General features: G+C 47.5%; 1 protein-coding gene across 3 annotated transcripts; it reads right to left on the bottom strand.

The window, feature by feature from the left end:
- Positions 1 to 103: 103 nt before the first annotated feature.
- On the bottom strand, positions 104 to 19,133 carry NOL9 (nucleolar protein 9). Of its 3 annotated transcripts, none has more exons than XM_075906556.2 (12): positions 18,849 to 19,133; positions 17,561 to 17,783; positions 16,204 to 16,331; positions 13,919 to 14,057; positions 13,161 to 13,257; positions 12,020 to 12,117; positions 10,012 to 10,173; positions 4,443 to 4,737; positions 2,424 to 2,535; positions 1,871 to 2,048; positions 829 to 962; positions 104 to 447 (listed from the first exon to the last, which is right to left on the bottom strand). In XM_075906556.2, the coding sequence occupies exons 1-12, from the start codon at positions 19,110 to 19,112 to the stop codon at positions 331 to 333; spliced, it is 1,947 nt and encodes a 648-aa protein (XP_075762671.2). In that variant the 5' UTR covers positions 19,113 to 19,133; the 3' UTR covers positions 104 to 330. The 3 variants fall into 3 exon arrangements, with proteins under 3 accessions (XP_075762671.2, XP_075762672.2, XP_089629280.1); XM_075906557.2 differs by having other exon boundaries at positions 104 to 444; XM_089773154.1 differs by lacking the exon at positions 104 to 447 and adding an exon at positions 449 to 552.
- Between the last annotated feature and the right edge of the window lie 2,109 nt (positions 19,134 to 21,242).

The following is a 21,242-nucleotide window of genomic DNA, read 5'->3' as shown; positions in this document are numbered from 1 at the left end:
GCACAATGGAGCCTTTACTCAGGGTACATCACCTTCAGGATAAGTGGGACAGAGTGATCCCCGTTATATGTGGGTCAATGGGGGATTTGAAAGAGAAACAAACTGAAGTTTAATAGATTTTACTATAACACACAATGGTAAATAAACAGAAGTATAAAACCTGGCTGGCAGGTAAGCACTGCACAATCTGCACTGGATGCTAACTGTTCCTCCTCTCACAGTTCTTGGAACCAGCAAAGGCCACAGAATGTGCCAAGTTCTCTGGGAAGCTCCCCGGACCCTTAGGAACAAGCCTGGTAATTCATTCTCTCACAAGGCTTTAAATAGAGCTTATGGTCTACTGTGTTCTCTTCTCTTGAGATGCTTCTTCATTTTCAACTTCCCAGCTCCGGAAATGTCATAACTGTATTCGGATGTCACATAAGGGATCTCCCCCTCAGGTCCCTGCTGAGACACACCAAGACAAATGAAAGACACTGCCCATCTGAACATTACTTTGTTCCGCTTCATCTATGCAGACTGACAGAATTGGGCAGCTCTGACCATCCTGTACTGCAACACACAAGATTTTAAAAAGCAAATTTAATACTGAAAACAGAAATCTCAACTTACTGGGTTACATATGTTAACTAGCTTATACACTCAATACAAACTGTTCCTTTCTTGGGAGCCCTAAACCACAGCTAATACCCATAAGCCTCCCAGCTCATGCATGCCTCCACATAGATGATTTAATACAAAAATAGATTTTATACTTTATAACTAAAATACATGTCACCTTGCTGTGTAGGGAGAAGCCGTTGTAAAATCCTCAGAAGTTGCCCTTACCTGGTTTGTAAAGACACAATCTGGAATGGTGATGCTTCCCAGAAGCAGACAGTTGACAAGTCTTAAGTTTTCTGGAGGTACTGGGGTCAGAATATGGTAAAGCTTCCTCTCCGTGTCAACCGCTCGGATAATGCCTTTAAAATATATTTACAATTCAGTCTTAAATCCTCTGAACTACCGTGGGATGCACAATCACCGTACAGCTCAAAATCCTTACACAGCCTGGTCATTTCTTATATAGTGTGTTAGGCATAAATAGGAATCATGCTCCTAAAGACAAGAGGCCAAAATCAGAGTCTCCTGGCACTCCTGTTGGTCTTTCTCCCCAACTCTCCATCCTTCTTCAGTCATGAAAAACCCAAATACCCCAGATGTCAACACCTGGCTAGTTCTTTCTAGGAGCAGCAACAGACTCCTCAGATTTGCCACACAGAATGCTGTGTGCGTTTTCAAAACAGGAGTCAAGGCACACATGCAACTTCAGCATTGCTTTGACAACTACAAATCATTGGAGGAAATGCAAATATTTACAGTCCAATAGCAACATACACTGCGATGGTTTGTAATAAAAGGTATTTGCCATTAAATGCAGATTAAACAAGGAACATGTGCACAGCAGTGTCACGTTAAAGCTATAAGGGAAGCCTCTTCTTTGCACTTCTGGACTGATTTCCCATGTGCTAACATTGCTTCAACGGTTTCCCTCCCTGCCCTCCACTGCCAAGTTAAACTTTTTTGTGGCTATGTCCCTGCAGAGTTGGAGGGAACCCTGTATACTCCTGATATCAAACAGCTGAGAATTGTTGCATCAAAACCAGACAGATTAATCCTATGGTAAGACTCAGATTTCAGGCCACTTTTGCTGTAGCCCTGTTCAGAGAAGTGTGCTTATTTTTTCCCCTCCTATTTTTCAAGTCACATTTGAAAGAGTGATTAAAACATTAGTTAGAACAGAGGATTCCTTTATGCTGCTGTTTCAATATATGATAAGAAGTGGCAGTTTAGTTTAAGATATGCTCGAGTCTACCCAGGATTCACTCACCGAAGCCCAAGCAATCACAGACTGGTGTCTGTGTAAGCAAGATTGGCCCATCAGTCTGACACCTGACCTCGTCCAATATCCTGCAGAGACCGACCCAGCTGGCATTTACTGAATACATGATTTGTGTAGGAGCAACATCGGTGTGAATAACTCTGAGCGCAACAGCATTGAAAGGTACCTAGAAAATAAGCCATGAATCATTAGTTCAATTAGTCCGCTATTTATTTGTATCATGATAACTACATGCAATGTTGTTGTAGCCACAAATGCACATATGCTGCACTGCACTGTGTCCCGTACCTACACTAGAGACGACACAGGTTTGTAATCGCAAATGACTGACCAAGACAGGAACAGTATTTACCACAGACAGAGCTAGCATAAATATTAACCTGAGAGATGTTTTACAAGTTGGTAATTACTTTTCTGACATTGGGACGGTATTTTTGCTGACTGTTCCGTAAAACCCAGTAATCTAGATTATTAACAATCAGCCTTATGAGTCCAGGCACCAAAATGGCATCTTCAGTGTGTTCACAAATGCTTACGTTACCTGATAGGGAATCAGACTGTGTAAGGGAAGTACTGATCTCGTTTCCAGAGGCTGAAGCTGGCCAAGATAACCTAACATTGCCATGTCCCGGAGGATACTGCTATGGACCCGTCTGGAGAAATAAGACAACAAATGACACAGATGAAACAGTCATATTCCAGTTCAAACACAGGCATTCCCGCATTTCAGAACTGGAGTGTGCTATTTGTTTTAGTTAATATTTTAAACAGCTTTATTTTAAAAATTCTGCTGTTTGGCTCTATTTCAGTAAGACCAGCCATACAGGATCAGACCAGTATCCTGCCAATGCCACATGCCCCAGAGGGAGTGAACAGAACAGGTGATCCATCCCCTGTGGCCCACTCCCGGCTTCAAACAGAGGATAGGGACATCATTCCTGCCCATCCTGGCTAATGGCCATAGATGGACCGAACCTCCATGGCCTCTCCTAGGTGAGTCTGAGGGTCCCCGAGTTCAGTTACAGAATGGAGTTAGAAGGCGGTTTGCCTTAGGCAGCAGTCACTTTTCAGGATTCTGACTCTCTGCTCCTGTCCTGACAGCCAGGAGAATTTTCTAGTAGCCAATTGCGAGCAAGGAGAAAAAAAAAACCCCACGGTCTTAGCCAGTGACCCCAGTCATGCTTTATTAAATAGTCCTTCAGTGAAGATTTCTGCAGAGCCAAGTCACACACCCAGGACATGTCCAGTTGCCAAGAACCAGGAAGCAAGCGACAGGATGAGCGCAAAGGAGAGGCTACTCCTGATGCATTCAATCTTTGGATGAAGATCAGCTATTCAAGCTTGCCCTTAGACCAGAGTAGCTAAACGGCGTATTGAAGAGGTGCTGGGCTTCTTTCTGTCTGCAGCTTTACTACATCAAAACTAGGAGCACTGCTTGGCCATTACAGACTTTCAGCACAGTAACTGCAGTTCCCCAACTGTGACTCACTAGTGAAGTTGCGATTGGCTTGTGCCTGGTACATAAGCCTGCCATTCAGCCATAACCATCTTACATGAACTGATCAGAAGAACATGACAATGCTTGTCATCCAAAAATGGCTTTTAAAATGGACTTTGAAAACAAATTGGCAACACTCCGCATTTTCCATTAAAAATGTAAAACTCAGTGTTTTCATTTTTTAAAATCAATTTATCCAAATCATGAATGAAAGACTGATTCTAAGGTCATTAATGAATGTTTTGAATATTAAAAAGTACATAAAAAGCAAAAGTGTGTAAATATTAAGGCCAAAAGAGAACATTATGACAGTCTAATCTAATCTGCACAAAACATGCCACAGAACCACGCCAAGTAACCTGTGCGCGACAGCTACAATTTCTGTTTAAGCTATGGATAGCTAACGAGATTCTAGTCTTCATTTAAAGATGTCAAGTGATGACAAATCCATCCCATCCCTGCTTACGTTATTCACAATTGTTAAAAATGTGGTTTCTTGTCTGAATTTGTCTAACGTCCATTTCCAAACATTGGATTTTGCTATGCCTTTTCCCATTAGATTCAAGAGCCATCTACCATCAAATCTCTTAATCTAGCTACAGTGTGGCGCTATGAAAGTAACATCAAATAGAGAATTCTGCATTCTGCATTTACAGTTTAGTGATTGGGAATGACCAGTGCTTTTTTTGTGATGGTACGGCCCAGAACAGCATACCATCACCTATTTTCCCAGCACACAGTAAAGGAATAGCATTTCTCCCATGCGTACCAGCACCTGTTTTTCTGGGTCAGCTTGTCTCCTGACGGAATCCTGCTAGGGACGTGATGAGTTTTTTTCCAGCTCCCAATGCAACGTTTTGGCTCTTAAAGGGGCCATGACTGTATTTCGGCCCCCAACGTGGCTTTTTTTTGGATGAGGGAAGGGTACTCAACAAGTTTTCCTTTTTTTTTGGTTACCAAGTTTGAGTCTTACAAAAAAAAAAAAGCACTGGGAAGGACATGCTGAAATGCAAACTACTGGAAACACTACTTCAAGGCTAGAGCGGCGGCTTTTTTACTTACGCTTCACCAGCATTCCCCGCTCCAGGGAATTCAGGTTGTACGCACAGCAGTTTATGCCCTGTAGTCAGTGTCTGAAAGTCGCTTTCCCCTTCATACTGCTTCCAATCCTCCATTCCACTCACATCCATATTCTTACACTTGCCCTGTAATTTGGCTTTTGTATGTAGGCCAGTAGCAAGATTAATATATTCTGGGGTAAAGTGAGGCATATCCTTAAAGCCTTCCCCTCTGATTTGAACAACGTGACTGGGTGCCAGCAGTCGAATGATATCAATCAGGAGCAGCAATCCAACACCTTTGGGAATCAGGGGAGGGAGAGAGAAAACAGTTTGCAAAAGGTAGTGCAGTCACACCAGCTAAGCAGCTTGCAGATCTGAACCTTAGTTATGAGAGACTCAGGAGCAATGTTCCCTCTAATATTTCCATCCATTTGCAGAATAATGTTACGTGCACGAAGGCACACGTGTTCCACCAGTAAAACTAACACACAATTAACTGTGGGCACACAGCTAATCAGCTGGGTGGCATTAGAATCTCTCGAGGGGCCTGTCACGTTACCAAATTGGAGGGAAGCAGCCAGATCGCTGCTGCACCCCTAGGTGGGGGTATTGGCCCCAGAAATCTGTATGAAAGGGATCCATGTGGGGTATTGAATGGGAGCTTGTTGTTTTCTGATCCTGTGTACACTGTTTATGTGAGTGTATAATGTCTGTGTGTAGAGATCTGTACTCTGTGTGGAAACTGAAGATTTCCCTGCATGTGGTTAAGCATTGGGCAGGGCCGAGCCTATGGAGCCTGTGGACATGCTAATTACCTGTGGAACAATGGTTCTCAATGGGCCAAAGACACACCCAAAGAATGGGGGCTGTCCTGAGAGCAGCCAGCAGGGAACACAGAGAGGCTGAGGACCAGGTGACCTGCTACATACTAGAAGAGGCCAGGAAGGAGTATAAAGAGGCCATGTGGTCGATGCCATTTTGTTCTCAGCTCAGCACTTCATCCCAGAGGCAGCACTGCAGGAATTGAAGAGCCCGGAAGACCTGTGAACCCATCCTGATCGTAGGATGTGCAATAAGAACTTTTAAACCAGCAGCTGCAACATCTCTGCTAGAGCCTGCATCGAGAACTGGGAGATTCGGTGCATGTAACGTACTGTACTTTAATAACCTTACTCTCAAGCTTTTCTTTCCTGTAATAATAAACCTTTAGGTGTTAGATTCTAAAGGATTGGCCCAGCGTGATTTGTGGTAAGGTCCAGAGGGTAAATTGACCAGGGATCTGTGGCTGGTTTCTTGGAACCGGACAGAACTTGTTCGGGGTAGGTGGGATTGGGTGCTAGGACCCCCCACCTGTGTATAGGCCCGGGGCCATCTGGGGCACGGATATTGCTGGGGTGTCGGAGGGGTTTTGCTCGGGAGGCTTCAGGCAGGCAGCTGAAGCGCTCTGTGAGACTGGTTTGTGGCCTGTTTGGAGAGGTCGCCAGTCAGGGGGACTGTAAAGAGCCCCGGATTTGAGCAATTCGCCCTGAGCGGACGCCCTAAGCTGTGCCCAGACACGGCCCGGTCCACCACAGTGGCGTAGTCGGCAGGATCCACAGATCTTGGTCAATTGAGCTTTGGGATCAGGACCCCACGCTGTCTAAATTTGATTTTTGGTGTTGAGAGTTTGGTTGATTAAAGAGCCGCTGCGATGATCCCGGAATTATATGAGAGTCTGAGCAAAAGTGCTCTGAAGGATTTGTGCTTGGGGAGAGGCATTGCCTTTAGGAAAAGGGCCTCTAAACTAGATCTGGTAGTGTTGTTACTAACCAGAGATGTGGATGAAAGGGATCAGAAGCGAGCCAAGGAAGCTGCTGAAAGAAGGCAGAAGGCAGATGAAGAAATTGCTAAGAGACAGAAGGAGATGGATCGGGAACTTGAGGAGAAAAAGGCAGAATATGCTGAGAGACAGCGGAGGGAAGAGGTAGAGCATGCAAAGAAGATGGCCCTAGCCAGGGAGGAAAATGCTAGACTTGACCTCCAGCTTAAGAGACTAAAAGAACAAGAGAGACTGTATTCTCCTGAAGGTTCAATGTATAACTCTGTGGGTATGCGGTGTGCTTATGATATGGCAGACGTATTTTGCCCAGCTGATGTGATGACCCAACCCCAAAGCATGTGTGAATGCAAACCTTGTGTATTACCTGTAGCTAACAGGGAGGTTTGGGAAGGGGGTGCATGTGGGTATGAAAAGTTTCCTGGAGCTGGTCAGTCTCCCTGTAACCAAGGGGAAAGTGTCTCTACATGTGAGCCTGTGGGTGAGGGCCCGTCTGATGCCTCAGAGGTGAGGCTGGAATCAGAACCAGGGCAGGAAGAGCCCAGAAGTCAGGGAAATGTTTCTCTGAGGCAGCCTGGAGTGGCTGGCCAGAGTGAAGTTTTAGTCGAGGAGCTGGTGGCTGGTGAGGTTTGTGGAATTGAACCTGCACAAGCTGAAAGTGATTTGTGTGAAGAAGCACAGTGTGTGCAAGCTGGCAATTTGGCTGGTGGAAGTAGCAAGGGGGCAGTAAAGGAAGCTGTCCCAGTGGCTAGCTGTATGACTGAGATTAGCCAGGGGTGTTGGGACAAGGGAGAAGCTGTCTCTGGTTGTCTGGCTGTGTGTGGGGAAGAGTTTCTTCCTGTGTCTGAGGAAGGTGCCCCACAGCCTGTGAAGGCTGAGAGCAGTGTGGTTGTCCCAGAGTTGGGTCTGGATATGGCTAAGGCCCAGGAAGGGGGTGGCCCAAGGTTTGTGTCTGCTGGGGAGAGGGATGAGGTGACTCAGGTAGAGTCAGTCAGTGTTTTACCAGAACCCCAGAGACCGGACAGTGGTGACCCTGATATTGTGCCTGATGCTGCTGTGTTGCTGGCAGAGGGGGGAGCTACTCGGTGGGAGCAGGGAGACCCCTTAGCCCGGGCACAAGGAGAGAATGAGGGTGTGTTAACTCTGGTGCCTAATGATGGTGTGGACGTTTACAGCCATCTAGAGAGCTGCACAGGGAGTGAAGATGCCTCTGACCCTGTCTCTTGTGGGTCTGTCTATGTGCCTGAGAGGGGATTGTCTGTGAATCCACCTGAGGGGCCAGAGATAACTCAGGGAGTAAGGGAAATGCAGGAGGAATTGGTTGGGGCTCAGCAGGGCAATGCTACTGCAGAGCCAGGGAAGGGTGAACAGCTGCTTAAGGAAGCTCATAGGGAGGAGAGTCCTGGCAGTGCTTGTAGCAAGCAGTTTGCAGTAACTGAGAGAGGTGACGATGCCTGGCTTGGAGAAGGCATTCAGGAGAAAGCTCTGCCTGTAAAAGGCAGCAGCTTGTTGTGTGAGGCACTTGTTGCAGTACCTGGCAGACAGAACTTGTCTGTTGGCAGTGACTCCACTGACTTGGGTTTAGGGAAACCCAGGGTGGATGGTGGTGGAGAGGTCTCGGAGGGACTGAGGGTTGTTCCAGATGAGGCAGGAACATCCAGAGAACTGGAGCAGGCTGCTAACCCAGTGACTGTGGGTGACCAGCTTGCTGGGAAGTCAGTGTGTGTGGGACAGGATTGTTCCCAGGTGAAGGAGGAGAGTGAGAACTTAGTGTCTCAGATTCAGGAGAAGGGCTGGGTAGCCAAGTATGCAGAGCAGAACAGCTGTGTGGTCACCCTCCCTAGGATGCAGGAGATGGCAATTAAGCTCCCATCTCTAGACACGGTGGACAATCATACTCAATCAGGGAGGTGGATATCTGGTTCCATGTGGAAACAGAGGTTGGAGGTGGACAGAGGAGAGACTTGGGAGTCTACAGCTCACTGCTGTTACCCCACTGAGTGGGGAAAGGGGGAGAATTCCAGGGCCATTGTGAGCCAGGGAGTCACACCCAGCCAGCCCATTGTCTTGGTCAGGCCAGAGGTTTCAGGCCTGGAGCCCAGAGGACAAGGGGGAGGGGCAGGACTTGCTTTGGCCAAGAAGATTTGCAGTTTAAACCTGAAGGGCCAAAACTGCAATGGTGTGGGGCCAGAGAAGGGGCCTGACGGAGAATTTCAGTATACACCTGAGATAGGATTGTTCTTGTTACTGATGTTAATTCTTGTAACCAATGTACTATTGTTGCAGAGAATTGTAAAGGTATACAATGTGCATGATCCTATGAAAATACCATGTAATCTGTCTGGAGATGTACCAAATGACAGACGGTATGTAAGGGGACATTGTGATGTTGATATCTCATGGTTAACACTTGTAACTGGTCTTGGAACTTTTTACAGGACAAAAGGGGTTCCAGCCAGAAGGTCCTGTGTGAGAAGGGAAACTGAGGCACACCACCATTTTGGTTGGGGGAGGCCTGTGATGCCCTCAGTGATGTTACTGGCATCACTTCCTGCATCAATTTTGCGTTGGGGGTGTCACGTTACCAAATTGGAGGGAAGCAGCCAGATCGCTGCTGCACCCCTAGGTGGGGGTATTGGCCCCAGAAATCTGTATGAAAGGGATCCATGTGGGGTATTGAATGGGAGCTTGTTGTTTTCTGATCCTGTGTACACTGTTTATGTGAGTGTATAATGTCTGTGTGTAGAGATCTGTACTCTGTGTGGAAACTGAAGATTTCCCTGCATGTGGTTAAGCATTGGGCAGGGCCGAGCCTATGGAGCCTGTGGACATGCTAATTACCTGTGGAACAATGGTTCTCAATGGGCCAAAGACACACCCAAAGAATGGGGGCTGTCCTGAGAGCAGCCAGCAGGGAACACAGAGAGGCTGAGGACCAGGTGACCTGCTACATACTAGAAGAGGCCAGGAAGGAGTATAAAGAGGCCATGTGGTCGATGCCATTTTGTTCTCAGCTCAGCACTTCATCCCAGAGGCAGCACTGCAGGAATTGAAGAGCCCGGAAGACCTGTGAACCCATCCTGATCGTAGGATGTGCAATAAGAACTTTTAAACCAGCAGCTGCAACATCTCTGCTAGAGCCTGCATCGAGAACTGGGAGATTCGGTGCATGTAACGTACTGTACTTTAATAACCTTACTCTCAAGCTTTTCTTTCCTGTAATAATAAACCTTTAGGTGTTAGATTCTAAAGGATTGGCCCAGCGTGATTTGTGGGTAAGGTCCAGAGGGTAAATTGACCAGGGATCTGTGGCTGGTTTCTTGGAACCGGACAGAACTTGTTCGGGGTAGGTGGGATTGGGTGCTAGGACCCCCCACCTGTGTATAGGCCCGGGGCCATCTGGGGCACGGATATTGCTGGGGTGTCGGAGGGGTTTTGCTCGGGAGGCTTCAGGCAGGCAGCTGAAGCGCTCTGTGAGACTGGTTTGTGGCCTGTTTGGAGAGGTCGCCAGTCAGGGGGACTGTAAAGAGCCCCGGATTTGAGCAATTCGCCCTGAGCGGACGCCCTAAGCTGTGCCCAGACACGGCCCGGTCCACCACAGGGCCGCACAAGCGCCCAGCTTACAGGGACCCCTGATGGTCCTAACGAGACTTCAGATAAACTCACATAGAATTAGAGTCATATTTTCCAGTCTCAGCATAGCTGCAAAATATGCGTTATGGCATGTATAATGTTATGGTGCATGCTGGCATACCTTTCACCCATCCCATTGTATTGATGACCAAAGGCACTTCTCTCTTGTAGGTGTTAAACACACACTTTACTGTGTCAATATATCTTTCGGTATCCTGATCACAACTAGCTTCTCCATAATACACCATTTTACGTGGCATTCGCTGATGAGTGAACGGTGGACCTGAAAGGGACACACTGAAGATAAATAGAAACACTTGGGAGTTGTTCAGTAATTCAAAGAAATCTGCCATAAAAAGTTACCAAAAATCCCTATTCCTGAAGCACGCACGAGCCATCCTTTTCTATACTGATGGAAGTTACTCATATTCAGTCGTTCCACTTATTCCAACAAACCCTTCCTCCTCTATTAGGGGTGTCATAGTGCAGTCGATTAACCAATAAGCAAAAGCTTATAGGTTAATGCTATAAAACTACATGCATCCCCCCAGCCCTGCAGACCAGCTCCCGCCTGGCACCCTGCACTGCTGCCTCTGATACAGCATTGACCACGCTGGCTCCTGGCCCCACCTCCAGGGACTACAGACTAGTGGAGTAACCAGTAAGAATTCATTATGTTAATCGATTATTCAATTAACTGATATTTAACACCCTTATCCTCTACCCTGCAGATTACTTCTTTTCAATTCATTGTATACAGCCAAAGGTAGCCTTGATGCCCGGTATCAGAAACCTGATCAATCCACTCATGTATGAAAATGGACAATTCTTAAACACACGAGTTTATCAACGAATGCAGATGAACTACTACTCTAGAGCAATGTTTCTCAACCTTTTTTATAAAGCTTTAAAAAAATAAGTACCGACCCCAGTACCTTCAGTTTTCAGACAATTTTTTTTCCTACCATTGCAACACATTTGTTTAAACAACTTAATCGTAGCCGGGCAGATAATGAAATTTCTGGATGAAAAAAGTACAAAAATAAAGCGCTGTAAAAATTAAACAAAAATTCAGTTTTTTTCCAAATTTCAGTTATACTGACGTACGTACCCCCCAGACTTTTCTTGAGTATCCCTAAGGGTACTCATACCACTAGTTGAGAAACACTGGTCTAGAGGACAGTTTGAGCTGGGTAGCAGTTTTTGGTCAGGAAGTAAAAAGGAACACTACATTGGAATGACAAATGGACTGTGTGCATGACTGTAAACATGTTACTTTCCTCCATTCGTAAGGACAGAGCAGCCCCAAGGCAAACAGCTGATCCAAAGAGTAAACCAACTTGAACCAAACGATGTGGTAGCTGGAAACTAAAGTTCTTTGGAAATACCCAAGGCCATACCTACTAGCAGCCTTTCTACTTACAAAGTTTCACTACTTCCAATATTCTTCCCTCTTTCTCACTCCAAGCTTAACAACTTCACAATTTAAAACTGGGATGAGAAATGTTACAAGCCCAATGTCCTAGGGCCTTTTACATTTAAAAACATGTATTTCTATGACCCACACCACTACCTGCACATCTCAGACATGAATAAACAGATCCAAAAGCTTCAGTGACGTATGCAAATATTATTCCCACTTCTAGAGCTCTGTGCAGGCCGCATCCACATTTGTATCCACAAAAATGAACTGTGACTATCCACATCCACAGATTTGCAGGGCTCTACCCACTTACTCAGATGGAAAACTGAAGCAGAGAGATTAAATGACTTGCCCTCGGAGTCAAATGAAGTAACTTTGGTATACCCTAGGCCAACATCATACCAAAAAAGATCATCCACTCCCATACGTATGCAAAAACCGAGAAAGGAGAGTAACTTGTCTTGTAGTTCTGATTTCCTAGAGATATCAATTGGGAGGACTTCACTCCTGGGCCTCAGCTCATTAGCACAAGACTGGCAGGCCTCCTTCACTTCTAAGGTTTTTTGAACCTTGAATAGAGGTAACATGGCTCTGTTAAGACACAGGAGTGAGAATCCTGCATAGATAGTACCTTTATTATCTTTATTATTATTTTTTAATAGTAAAAAAATATTTGTGGTGATGCGAATATAGCAAAAATACATACCAAGACAGGGCTCTGACACATTAATTAAGGACACACAGGCAGGTGGTGTAAACTCTGTCTGTCCCAGATCACATTCCAAATACTCAACACAAGGAAGGCTATAAGAAAAGAAGATACATATTTTAAGAAGTCCTGCATATTAGCATATCAGTAAACAAAACATGGTAGCATTTTGTCTAGAATGTGTCAGGAAAAGACTGCCAGCCCTGAACACAATTAGAAACTCAGACATTGAATAAGAAAACTAGCTTTCTCCCTCCTCCCGGTCTGGGGGACTGTTATGCTATAGCTAAAAGCTATAACCACCAACACCACCAGGCAGAGTGCACGGTGTGGACCAGCGACAGCCCAATACCATTCCAGCCTTGAGCAGAGAGAGTGCCAATCAAAGCCAAATCGCACAAGTAATACAGACAGATGGGGACTATACAACCAAAATCATTTAAGAAAATGAAATAATCTTGTATTAGGACTGCCAATTAATTGCAGATAGCATACATTAACATGAACAAATTAACTAGATAAAACTGCAATTAATCACAATTGCTTTTCAATCACACTGTTATATACTCTTATCTTTTATGCAGTGAAAATATTTGTAATAAAATTATAAAGTGAGCATTATATGTTTTGTATTCTGTATAACTGAAATCATTTGAAACTGTAGAAAAACATCCAAAATACTTATTATACATGTAAATTATTATTTTATTATTAAAACTGGTTGTAATCTTTTTAAATCTTGTGATTATTTAATTAACGGCCCTAATTTTAACCACAGGACAGAGTAGGGAGACCTGGATTCTACTCCCAGCTCTGGCAAGAAACATGGGAGACTTTGGATGAGTCAAAAACTTCTACTTAAATTTCTCTCCTGCAAAATAGGAGTGGTCATATTCCCTCCTTGTATTTCACTCTCTCATGCCCAAAAAGCTTGTAAATACTCAAAAGACATAGTTGTCGTCAAATTACAATAGAATATTAGTCTAAGAGTCTATTCTACAAACAACATGAAGCAAATCTTATGTTGTCAAAAATCTCCAAATCCGCGCTAATTATTTATAAATAATTGCCTCAATTTTCCTTGCCCAGATCATAACACATTTGAAAATTTGAGTCTTATGGGATGAAAAAAACTCACTGATTCAGCAACAGGTTAATAAGATATCTGTTAAATGTTGATTTTCCAGTACTTTTTGGGCCACACACCAGAATGACAGGGCAACCATCATCTTCCTCTGGAAAAATAAACATACCCTGATATAGATCATTACTATAAATTAGTATGATGTGTCCCTATGCCACAGAATCTCAGGATTTGCACATTTGCATTGATAAAGCAGTTTACACAAAACAGGTTTATACTTGCACTTGGGAACCAGAACAATATAGCTTTATATAAAGGGGAGAAGGGAATCGATTTACAAGCACAAAATAAAAAGCTTTCTAAAAAGCAGACTCCAAAATCTATAGACACAGAACCAGCCTTGCAAAATTCTACTTGCCCTAGGGGAAACTGCTTTTGGGAGGACGAACAAGAAAACTGCCTCCACACCACGCAACGCACACACTGAAAAGTGGGCATCATAAAAGCAGGCACATTAGTCTTGGTGGCAGACCAGTAAGGCTGCAAAAAGTCTTATGGGAGATATAAACACTCTCTCCTCCTTCTAACTCAAAATGAGGTGATTCAGATTCAGTTGGGTTCAGAATCAGTTCAAGGCTTGAAATGAGAGGATATGACCCCAGCTTTTCACTATTGTCAAGGCACAAGCATGAACTTAAGACACAAAATCTCTCTTTTTTTTTTTTTTTTTTTTTTTAATAAAAAAGGAGCTTTTGCTCCCTTTAGATCACAGCGAAGTTTAATATTCTGGTCCATCAATTTCAGATACCCACCACAACATGCTTGGATTAACTCTTCAACTGCCAAAACTGAACTTTCAGACAAAAGCAGGCCACTTTCAGAATCGCGTTTCCCAATACCAGTAGAAGCTAGAGCTGCATCTTCAGGTGTGAAGCAAGGACCCTTTTGTCTCTAGAGATCAGCAAGCAGATAGCAGAAAAAGGTCATCACTGCAAATCATACAAAATAACTCCTACTGTGTTATTGGACTGGACAGTGGTACTAGCCTAGAATGATCTAGTCACATGAATTGTCTTTTTTCTAGGACAGAAGTCTTAAATCCAGGTAATAGGAAGGAAATGCATAGGAACATGGTCTCATCTTCACTGACAACATAGCCCCTACTTACCACAGCAAATGGCACCTTATAAATACCATAAATGTGTCTAAAATGGGGAAAATGAGACTTCCTTTTTAAAGAACATGGAGATCTACTGATGAAAAACCGTAAGAGCTATGTATTATTATATATAAATCTACAGTGATCAGATCAGTGCAATCCATGAGAAGCCAGCCTTATAATTCAAAGGCATGGCAGCGCACCTGAAAGTCACATGACAACACAGGAAGACAACATGACTGAAGCATGAACCAAGTGCTCTGTAAACAATAAGGGGGCTAGGCCAGTCAAGCTGCACTACCACCAGCTGCAGCTAGAATAGGAAATACTAGAAGGCAGGGGAGTGTAGGGAGAAAAGTATGTTAAAACAGTAGGAAAAAACTGACCAGAACAAAAGTAGTAAAAGAGAAGTTCTGGCAAAGGACACTCCCATGCATCATAGCCTCCCCCCCCCCAATTATAACTAATTTATAGGATTATAATTCTATCACTGCTTCAGCAAATAGATTAATGTAATATCTGTTAAATGTGCTTTTAATGACTACTAGTTCAACCACTCTAGTCCAGCGCCCTTGGGACCTGACTGGTGCTGAACCAGAGAATTTGTCGAACCATGGTAGATAAATATTGTCTAGCAGCATTACCACTTCCAATGCTTACAGGGTTCTTAGAAAAAATTTAAGGGTAAATTAGAGCTACATAACAGCCCAGAACCACAGACCCAGGACTCATGGGTATAAACAAACTTTACGGGACCACAGGTAGCTTGCCACACTCATGATAAGTGAACAAGTGACTAACTAAAATCATACCGGACCACGGATGTTGCAGGACTAGATAGTGCTGGACTAGAGAGGTTCTACCAGTACACGACTCAAGATTTGGTTTTATGGTAAATAACCCAGAATACCTTCATAGACCTTAGCCCCTTAATCACACTTCCCTGGAAATTAGTCTGAATTACACACACACACACACACACACGCACGCAATACAGTAAAACTCCGATGGTCCGGCATCTGACGGTTTGGCACTCCTGATGGTCCAGAACCATCAGGAACCCGGAAGTGCTCTGGGCAGCTGGACCATTGGAGCTGCTCTGCCCCCAGCTTCCCCGATTCAGCCGCTGCTAAAACTGACCAGTGCTGAATCCGGGAAGCAGGGGGCAGAACAGCTGGAGTGCTGCCGGGTAGGTCCAGTAGCGCTGCCCCTCAGGGCTGCGGGACCAACCCGGTAGCACCCCAGCTGTCCCGGATTCAGCCGCTGCTGAAATTGACCAGGGCTGACTCCAGGAAGCCCGGGGCAGAGCAGCTCTACCTTTCTGGAGTCAGCCGCTGATAAGTTTCTGCAGCGGCTGACTTGGGGACACCTGGGGCAGAGCAGCTGAGGTGCTGCCAGGTTGGTCCAATAGCGCCAAGGAGCGGCACTGCGGGACCAACCCGTCAGCACCCCAGCTGCTCTGCCCCAGGCGTCCCCAAGAGCAGCTGGGGTGCTGATGGGTTGGTCTCACAGTGCCAAGGGTCGGCACTACCGGACCAACCCGGCAGCACTCCAGCTGCTCTGCTGCAGGCGTCCCCGATTCAGCCGCTGCTGAAACTGACCAGCAGCGGCTGAATCAGGGACTCCTGGGGCAGAGCCGGACTATCAGAAGGGAGGGCTATGAGGGGGTCTGGGGTAGCATCCCCCCACCCCACCCCTCTCATAGCCCCCCTTCTGATAGTCTGGCATATCTGATAATCCGGCACCCCCTGGGTCCTAAAGGTGCTGGATTATCGGAAGTTTACTGTACATGGTTTTCTGACCCTATTTTTATTGTTCCATTTACAACTGACCATATCCTGAAATGATGCAATTTTTTTCTGCCTCTTAAAACAATTTCCACAGAAATGAACAAATGCAACATTTCTAATAAATAATCAAATGAAAAATGCATTTCACCTTTACTCGGAAGATATGGGAGAACTCTGGGTGATTAAGAATGAATCTTGTAACTGAGGTATCGAGACTTTCCAAAAGCACCACGGAACACAAAGGGGCAAAATTTTTCAGCAGTTTAATTCTAGCATCTGTAATGTGACAAAAGTTAGTCTTAAAACACTGTATTTCATGCAAATTAGAATTTGTCCAAAAATGGTACACTGGGGCAAATACTTTCTATATTATCTTTCATAATACTTGTATGGCAGATAGCACCCTCATGTGGACAAATGTGGAAAGAGAAACACATTTTATGAGATTTGCCAAAGAAATCAGTGATGTGCAGAATTCGAATTCATGAGTTCCTATTTTCCAATCCTGTACTTGAAGGAATAAACTACAGTGCTCCATAGAAAATGAGGTAGAATATTGCATCCTAAAGTAAAGCAACTACAGTCAGTCATTTTCCCTGCCAAAAAATGGTAAAGGCAATCTTTACCTTGAGAGTTTGCCAATGGTTGCCAAGGATGTGAAAAGTTAACAGCATGAGTTCCGGTTAACTAGTAGGGGCTGGAGCAGCTCCCCAGCCACTGTGGGAAGGGAGTTTCATTGGTTAACCAGTTAAACATCAAGTTTAACCATTTAACCAATTAAATGGGACTTTACATTCCTCATGATTACATGTACAACTATATGCGAAATGTTCGTCTGTATAAACGTAGTGTGAGAAAGATGCTGTCTGCACAGCTTGATAGGCTATAGTGCCCACTGGACAGACACTGCATGGAACACAAAGTTCCAACATGCCTCAGTCCAGGTGAGCTATTATGGTTATGTAGTCTGACCCCTTAAGTTCCAACAGGCCACAGAATTTCAACCAGGGATTCCTGCATTTAGCTCAACAATTCATGGTTGAATAAAGCACATATTTTAGAAAACCATCCCGTATTGATATAAGGACTAATGGAAAAATTACCATCAATGGAAAAATTACTACAGCATTTGTTAATCTATACCAATGGTTAATTACACTCATTGTTAAAAATGTTATTCTAATGGGAACTTATTCTGCTTTGCCTCTACAAAGACAGCTAGAAAAGGCATCAGCAGCAGTAGTGGATATGTAGCTAGGCTCAGACCACCCTAACTCATTTCAGAGGCCACTGAGTAGTGTCATGTGACTTTGAATCACTACTCTAGTCCTCATTCAGAATGGTGACAGATAAAAAGGCTTCTTTCACTACAAGGCCTCTGGAATTCTTAAATCCCCCCTAAAGCAATTGGTTAAGGGCAGCCCTATATGTAAGCAGCTCTAATAGCATGGCTCTTCACACGCCCCAATAGGAGACTCCAAGGCACATTGCTCAGTCCAACATACCACGGGGCACGTGATGGGCTCTGAGCATTGCCCTAGCTGACATCCTCATCTCCTTCTTGGATTTCTCCAATGTCTCGTAGGTCACCGCTTCGATGGTCAGGGCGCAGTGGGTCTGCGGGGAGAAGAGGTTGTAGGGAGGCTGCTCCTGAGTGATGGTAAATCCAAACACCCGAACTGCACCGTAGAGGCAGGTCAGGCGGCATTTCCCAGTGAACGTCAGTTTCTGCAGCGAGAACAGGAAAGGATGAGATGCTGAGTGAGCCTGAGACAGGGCAGCGTCTGGCAGACAATGAGACAGCCCCTGTCATGGCAATTCACACATGGGGGAGCAGGTGTGCCAGGCTTATGCCCCCTCCCGCTCTGCCCAGGAGTGGCCACAGCACCTCCACCCTGCTCCTGCATCGCCTGGAACCGACACAATGCCCCCGCGCATCTCCAGCTCGCCCCGCCCCCGCCCCCACAGACCCCGCCCCCGCCCCCACAGACCCCGCCCCCGCCATAGCCCCCCACAGACCCCACAACCGCCCCCGCCCCCACAGACCCTGCCCCCGCCATAGCCCCCCACAGACCCCACAACCGCCCCCGCCCCCACAGACCCTGCCCCCGCCATAGCCCCCCACAGACCCCACAACCGCCCCCGCAACCGGCCCCACAGACCCCGCCCCCACCATAGCCCCCCACAGACCCCACAACCGCCCCCGCCCCCGCAACCGGCCCCACAGACCCTGCCCCCGCCATAGCCCCCCCCAGACCCCACAACCGCCCCCGCCCCCACAGACCCCGCCCCCGCCATAGCCCCCCCCAGACCCCACAGACCCCGCCATAGCCCCCCCAGACCCCGCCCCCGCCATAGCCCCCCCAGACCCCGCCTCCCACAGACCCCGCCCCCGCCATAGCCCCCCACAGACCCCACAACCGCCCCCGCCCCCACAGACCCCGCCCCCGCCATAGCCCCCCCCAGACCCCACAGACCCCGCCATAGCCCCCCCCAGACCCCACAGACCCCGCCTCCCACAGACCCCGCCCCCGCCATAGCCCCCCACAGACCCCACAACCGCCCCCGCCCCCACAGACCCCGCCCCCGCCATAGCCCCCCCAGACCCCACAGACCCCGCCTCCCACAGACCCCGCCCCCGCCATAGCCCCCCACAGACCCCACAACCGCCCCCGCCCCCACAGACCCCGCCCCCGCCATAGCCCCCCCCAGACCCCACAGACCCCGCCCCCGCCATAGCCCCCCCCAGACCCCACAACCGCCCCCGCCCCCCCCATGGCCCCCCCGCCGAACCTGGGCGTGCGGGAGGAGCAGCACCGCGGCGCCCTCCGTGGCCCCCACCGCGGCGCAGGGGGGCGGGGCCGGGGGAGGGGCCGGCGCCCGCAGCAGCCCCGCGCGCTCGAAGGAGGCGGCGAACTCGCGCCACCCGTCCCGCTGCCGCCCCTTGCGGGCCGCGGGGCCCGGGGCTCCCTGGCGGCGGGCGCGGCCCAGGCGCTTCCGCGGGGGCGGGGCCCAGCGGGCCGCGGGGAAGCGGCGGGCGGCGGGGAGCCGGGGCATGGCAGCCTCCCCCGCCAGTCTCGCGAGAATTGGGACGGGCCGCGCAGCCGCGCGAGACTAGCTCCACCCGCCCCAGGCAGGGGGGGGGGGGGCACGGACCTATCGCGAGATCTCCCTGAAGCCGCGGCGGGAGCCGGCAGGGGTCGCGGGTTCGGTTCCCGGGTCCGCTTGGCGCGGGGCCGCGAGCCCTTTTCAGTGCAGAGCGCACCGTGACCCCACGTGGGTCAGGACACAGGCCCCGCCCCTCCCCCGCGTGGGTCCGTGCACGTTTCCCCCGCCCCTCCCGGTGGTCAGGACACGTGCCCATCCCCCTCCCCTGCGTGGGTCCGGGACACGAGGGCCCACCCCTCGTGGAATAGTGATAGAAACGGAGCCATGTTAGTCTGGTGCAGCTGAAGCAAAATGCAGGACAATGCAGCACTGTAAAGACTAACAAAATGGTTTATTAGGTGATGAGCTTTCGTGGGCCAGACCCACTTCCTCAGATCAAATAGTGGAAGAAAGTAGTCACAACCATATATACCAAAGGATACAATTTAAAAATGAACACATATGAAACAGTCAAATCACATTTCAGAACAGAAGGGGGATGGGGGGGGAGGAAGGTGAATGCCAGTGAGTTAATGATATTAGAGGTGGGGAAGGGGAGATGTCTGTGAGTTAATAGCAGGTGCAGGCAGGCGCTGGCGAGCGCCCCATGGGATGGCGCTGGCCTCGCCCTGCTCCTAGGGCTGCCAGGGGTCCGGTTTTGAAGCTTTCTGCTGGGGAAACGAATTGAGACGCTAGAGCTGTCAGGTATTTTCTAACTCCGGTGCAATGTCAAGTGTGGCCGCTATCCTGGCAATCCTGCAGCTCCCGGCTGGCGCAGAGCCACTCGATCTGCGGTCCACAGACCACATCTGAGGGGTGTGCAAAAGACAGACTGAAAACTGACTGAAAACTGACGGAGCAGGATTCAATGAGAATGTTTCCAAAAACACCTGCTGCCGTACCTCGGCGTTCTGTGCCTTGGTACCTTCGGTGGTCTGAACTGTCAGTGTCAGCGTCGTCTGGTCAGGGTCTTTCCATTGTTGATTTGTACTGTGGTGTCCAGGAAGTGGATCTCTCGTGTAGAATGGTCCAGGCTGAGGTTGATGGTGGGGTGTAGGTTGTTGAAATCTCTGTGGAATGTCTCCAGTGTTTCTTGGCCATGCGTCCAGATCATAAAGATGTCATCGATGTAGCGTAAGTAGAGAAGGGGTGAGAGGGGACGGGAGTTGAGGAAACGTTGTTCTAGGTCAGCCATAAAGATGTTAGCATACTGTGGGGCCATGCGTGTACCCATGGCTGTGCCGCTGATCTGGAGGTATAAGTTGTTCTCAAACTGGAAATAATGGAAAATTAGACACCACTCTCTACAGAAAACCCACTGACTCATACAGTTACCTACATGCTTCCAGCTCCCATCCAGAACACACCATACGATCTATCGTCTATAGCCAAGCCCTTCGATACAACCGCATCTGCTCTAATCCCACTGACAGAGACCAGAAGCTTCAGGATCTCTACCAAGCATTTATAAACCTCAACTACCCACCCGGAGAAATAAAAAAGCAAATTGAAAGAGCCAGACGAATACCTAGAAACCATCTACTTCAAGACAGACCCAAGAAAACCAACAATAGAACACCACTTGTCAACACCTACAACCCCCAACTTAAACCTGTCCAACACATTATCAATAAACTACAGCCTATACTGGAACAGGATACCATACTCCAAGAGGCTCTGGGAGACAGACCCATAGTCTCCTATAGACAACCACCTAACCTCAAGATCATTCTTACCAACAACCACAGGACATACCACACTAATACCAACCCTGGTACCTTCCCTTGCAACAAACCCCGTTGCCAGCTTTGTCTGCATATTCATTCTGCTGATACCATTATTGGACCTAACCAAGTGAGTTATAAGATCAAGAACACATATTCCTGCGCATCCAGAAATATAATTTATGCTATCATGTGCCGAAAGTGTCCGTTTGCTATGTACATTGGACAAACGTCTCAGACACTTCGCCAAAGGATTAATGCCCACAAAACAGATATCAGACAAGATCACAAAGAAAAAACCATTTCTTGCCATTTC

Source organism: Pelodiscus sinensis, chromosome 24 (genome assembly GCF_052426305.1).
Source record: "Pelodiscus sinensis isolate ZL-2025 chromosome 24, ASM5242630v1, whole genome shotgun sequence".
NCBI lineage: Eukaryota > Metazoa > Chordata > Testudines > Trionychidae > Pelodiscus > Pelodiscus sinensis.
The sequence above is the reverse complement of the archived record's forward strand: the minus strand, read 5'-3'. Positions and strand labels throughout refer to the sequence as shown.

Excerpts from the sequence above, each read along its gene's own strand:
- NOL9 (XM_075906556.2), bottom strand. The coding sequence starts at position 19,112 with ATGCCCCGGCTCCCCGCCGCCCGCCGCTTCCCCGCGGCCCGCTGGGCC. Across the intron at positions 17,784-18,848 it reads TGCTCCTCCCGCACGCCCAG|AAACTGACGTTCACTGGGAA; the intron begins GTTCGGCGGGGG and ends TTCTCGCTGCAG. Across the intron at positions 2,049-2,423 it reads ACAGTCTGATTCCCTATCAG|GTACCTTTCAATGCTGTTGC; the intron begins GTAACGTAAGCA and ends CTTATTTTCTAG.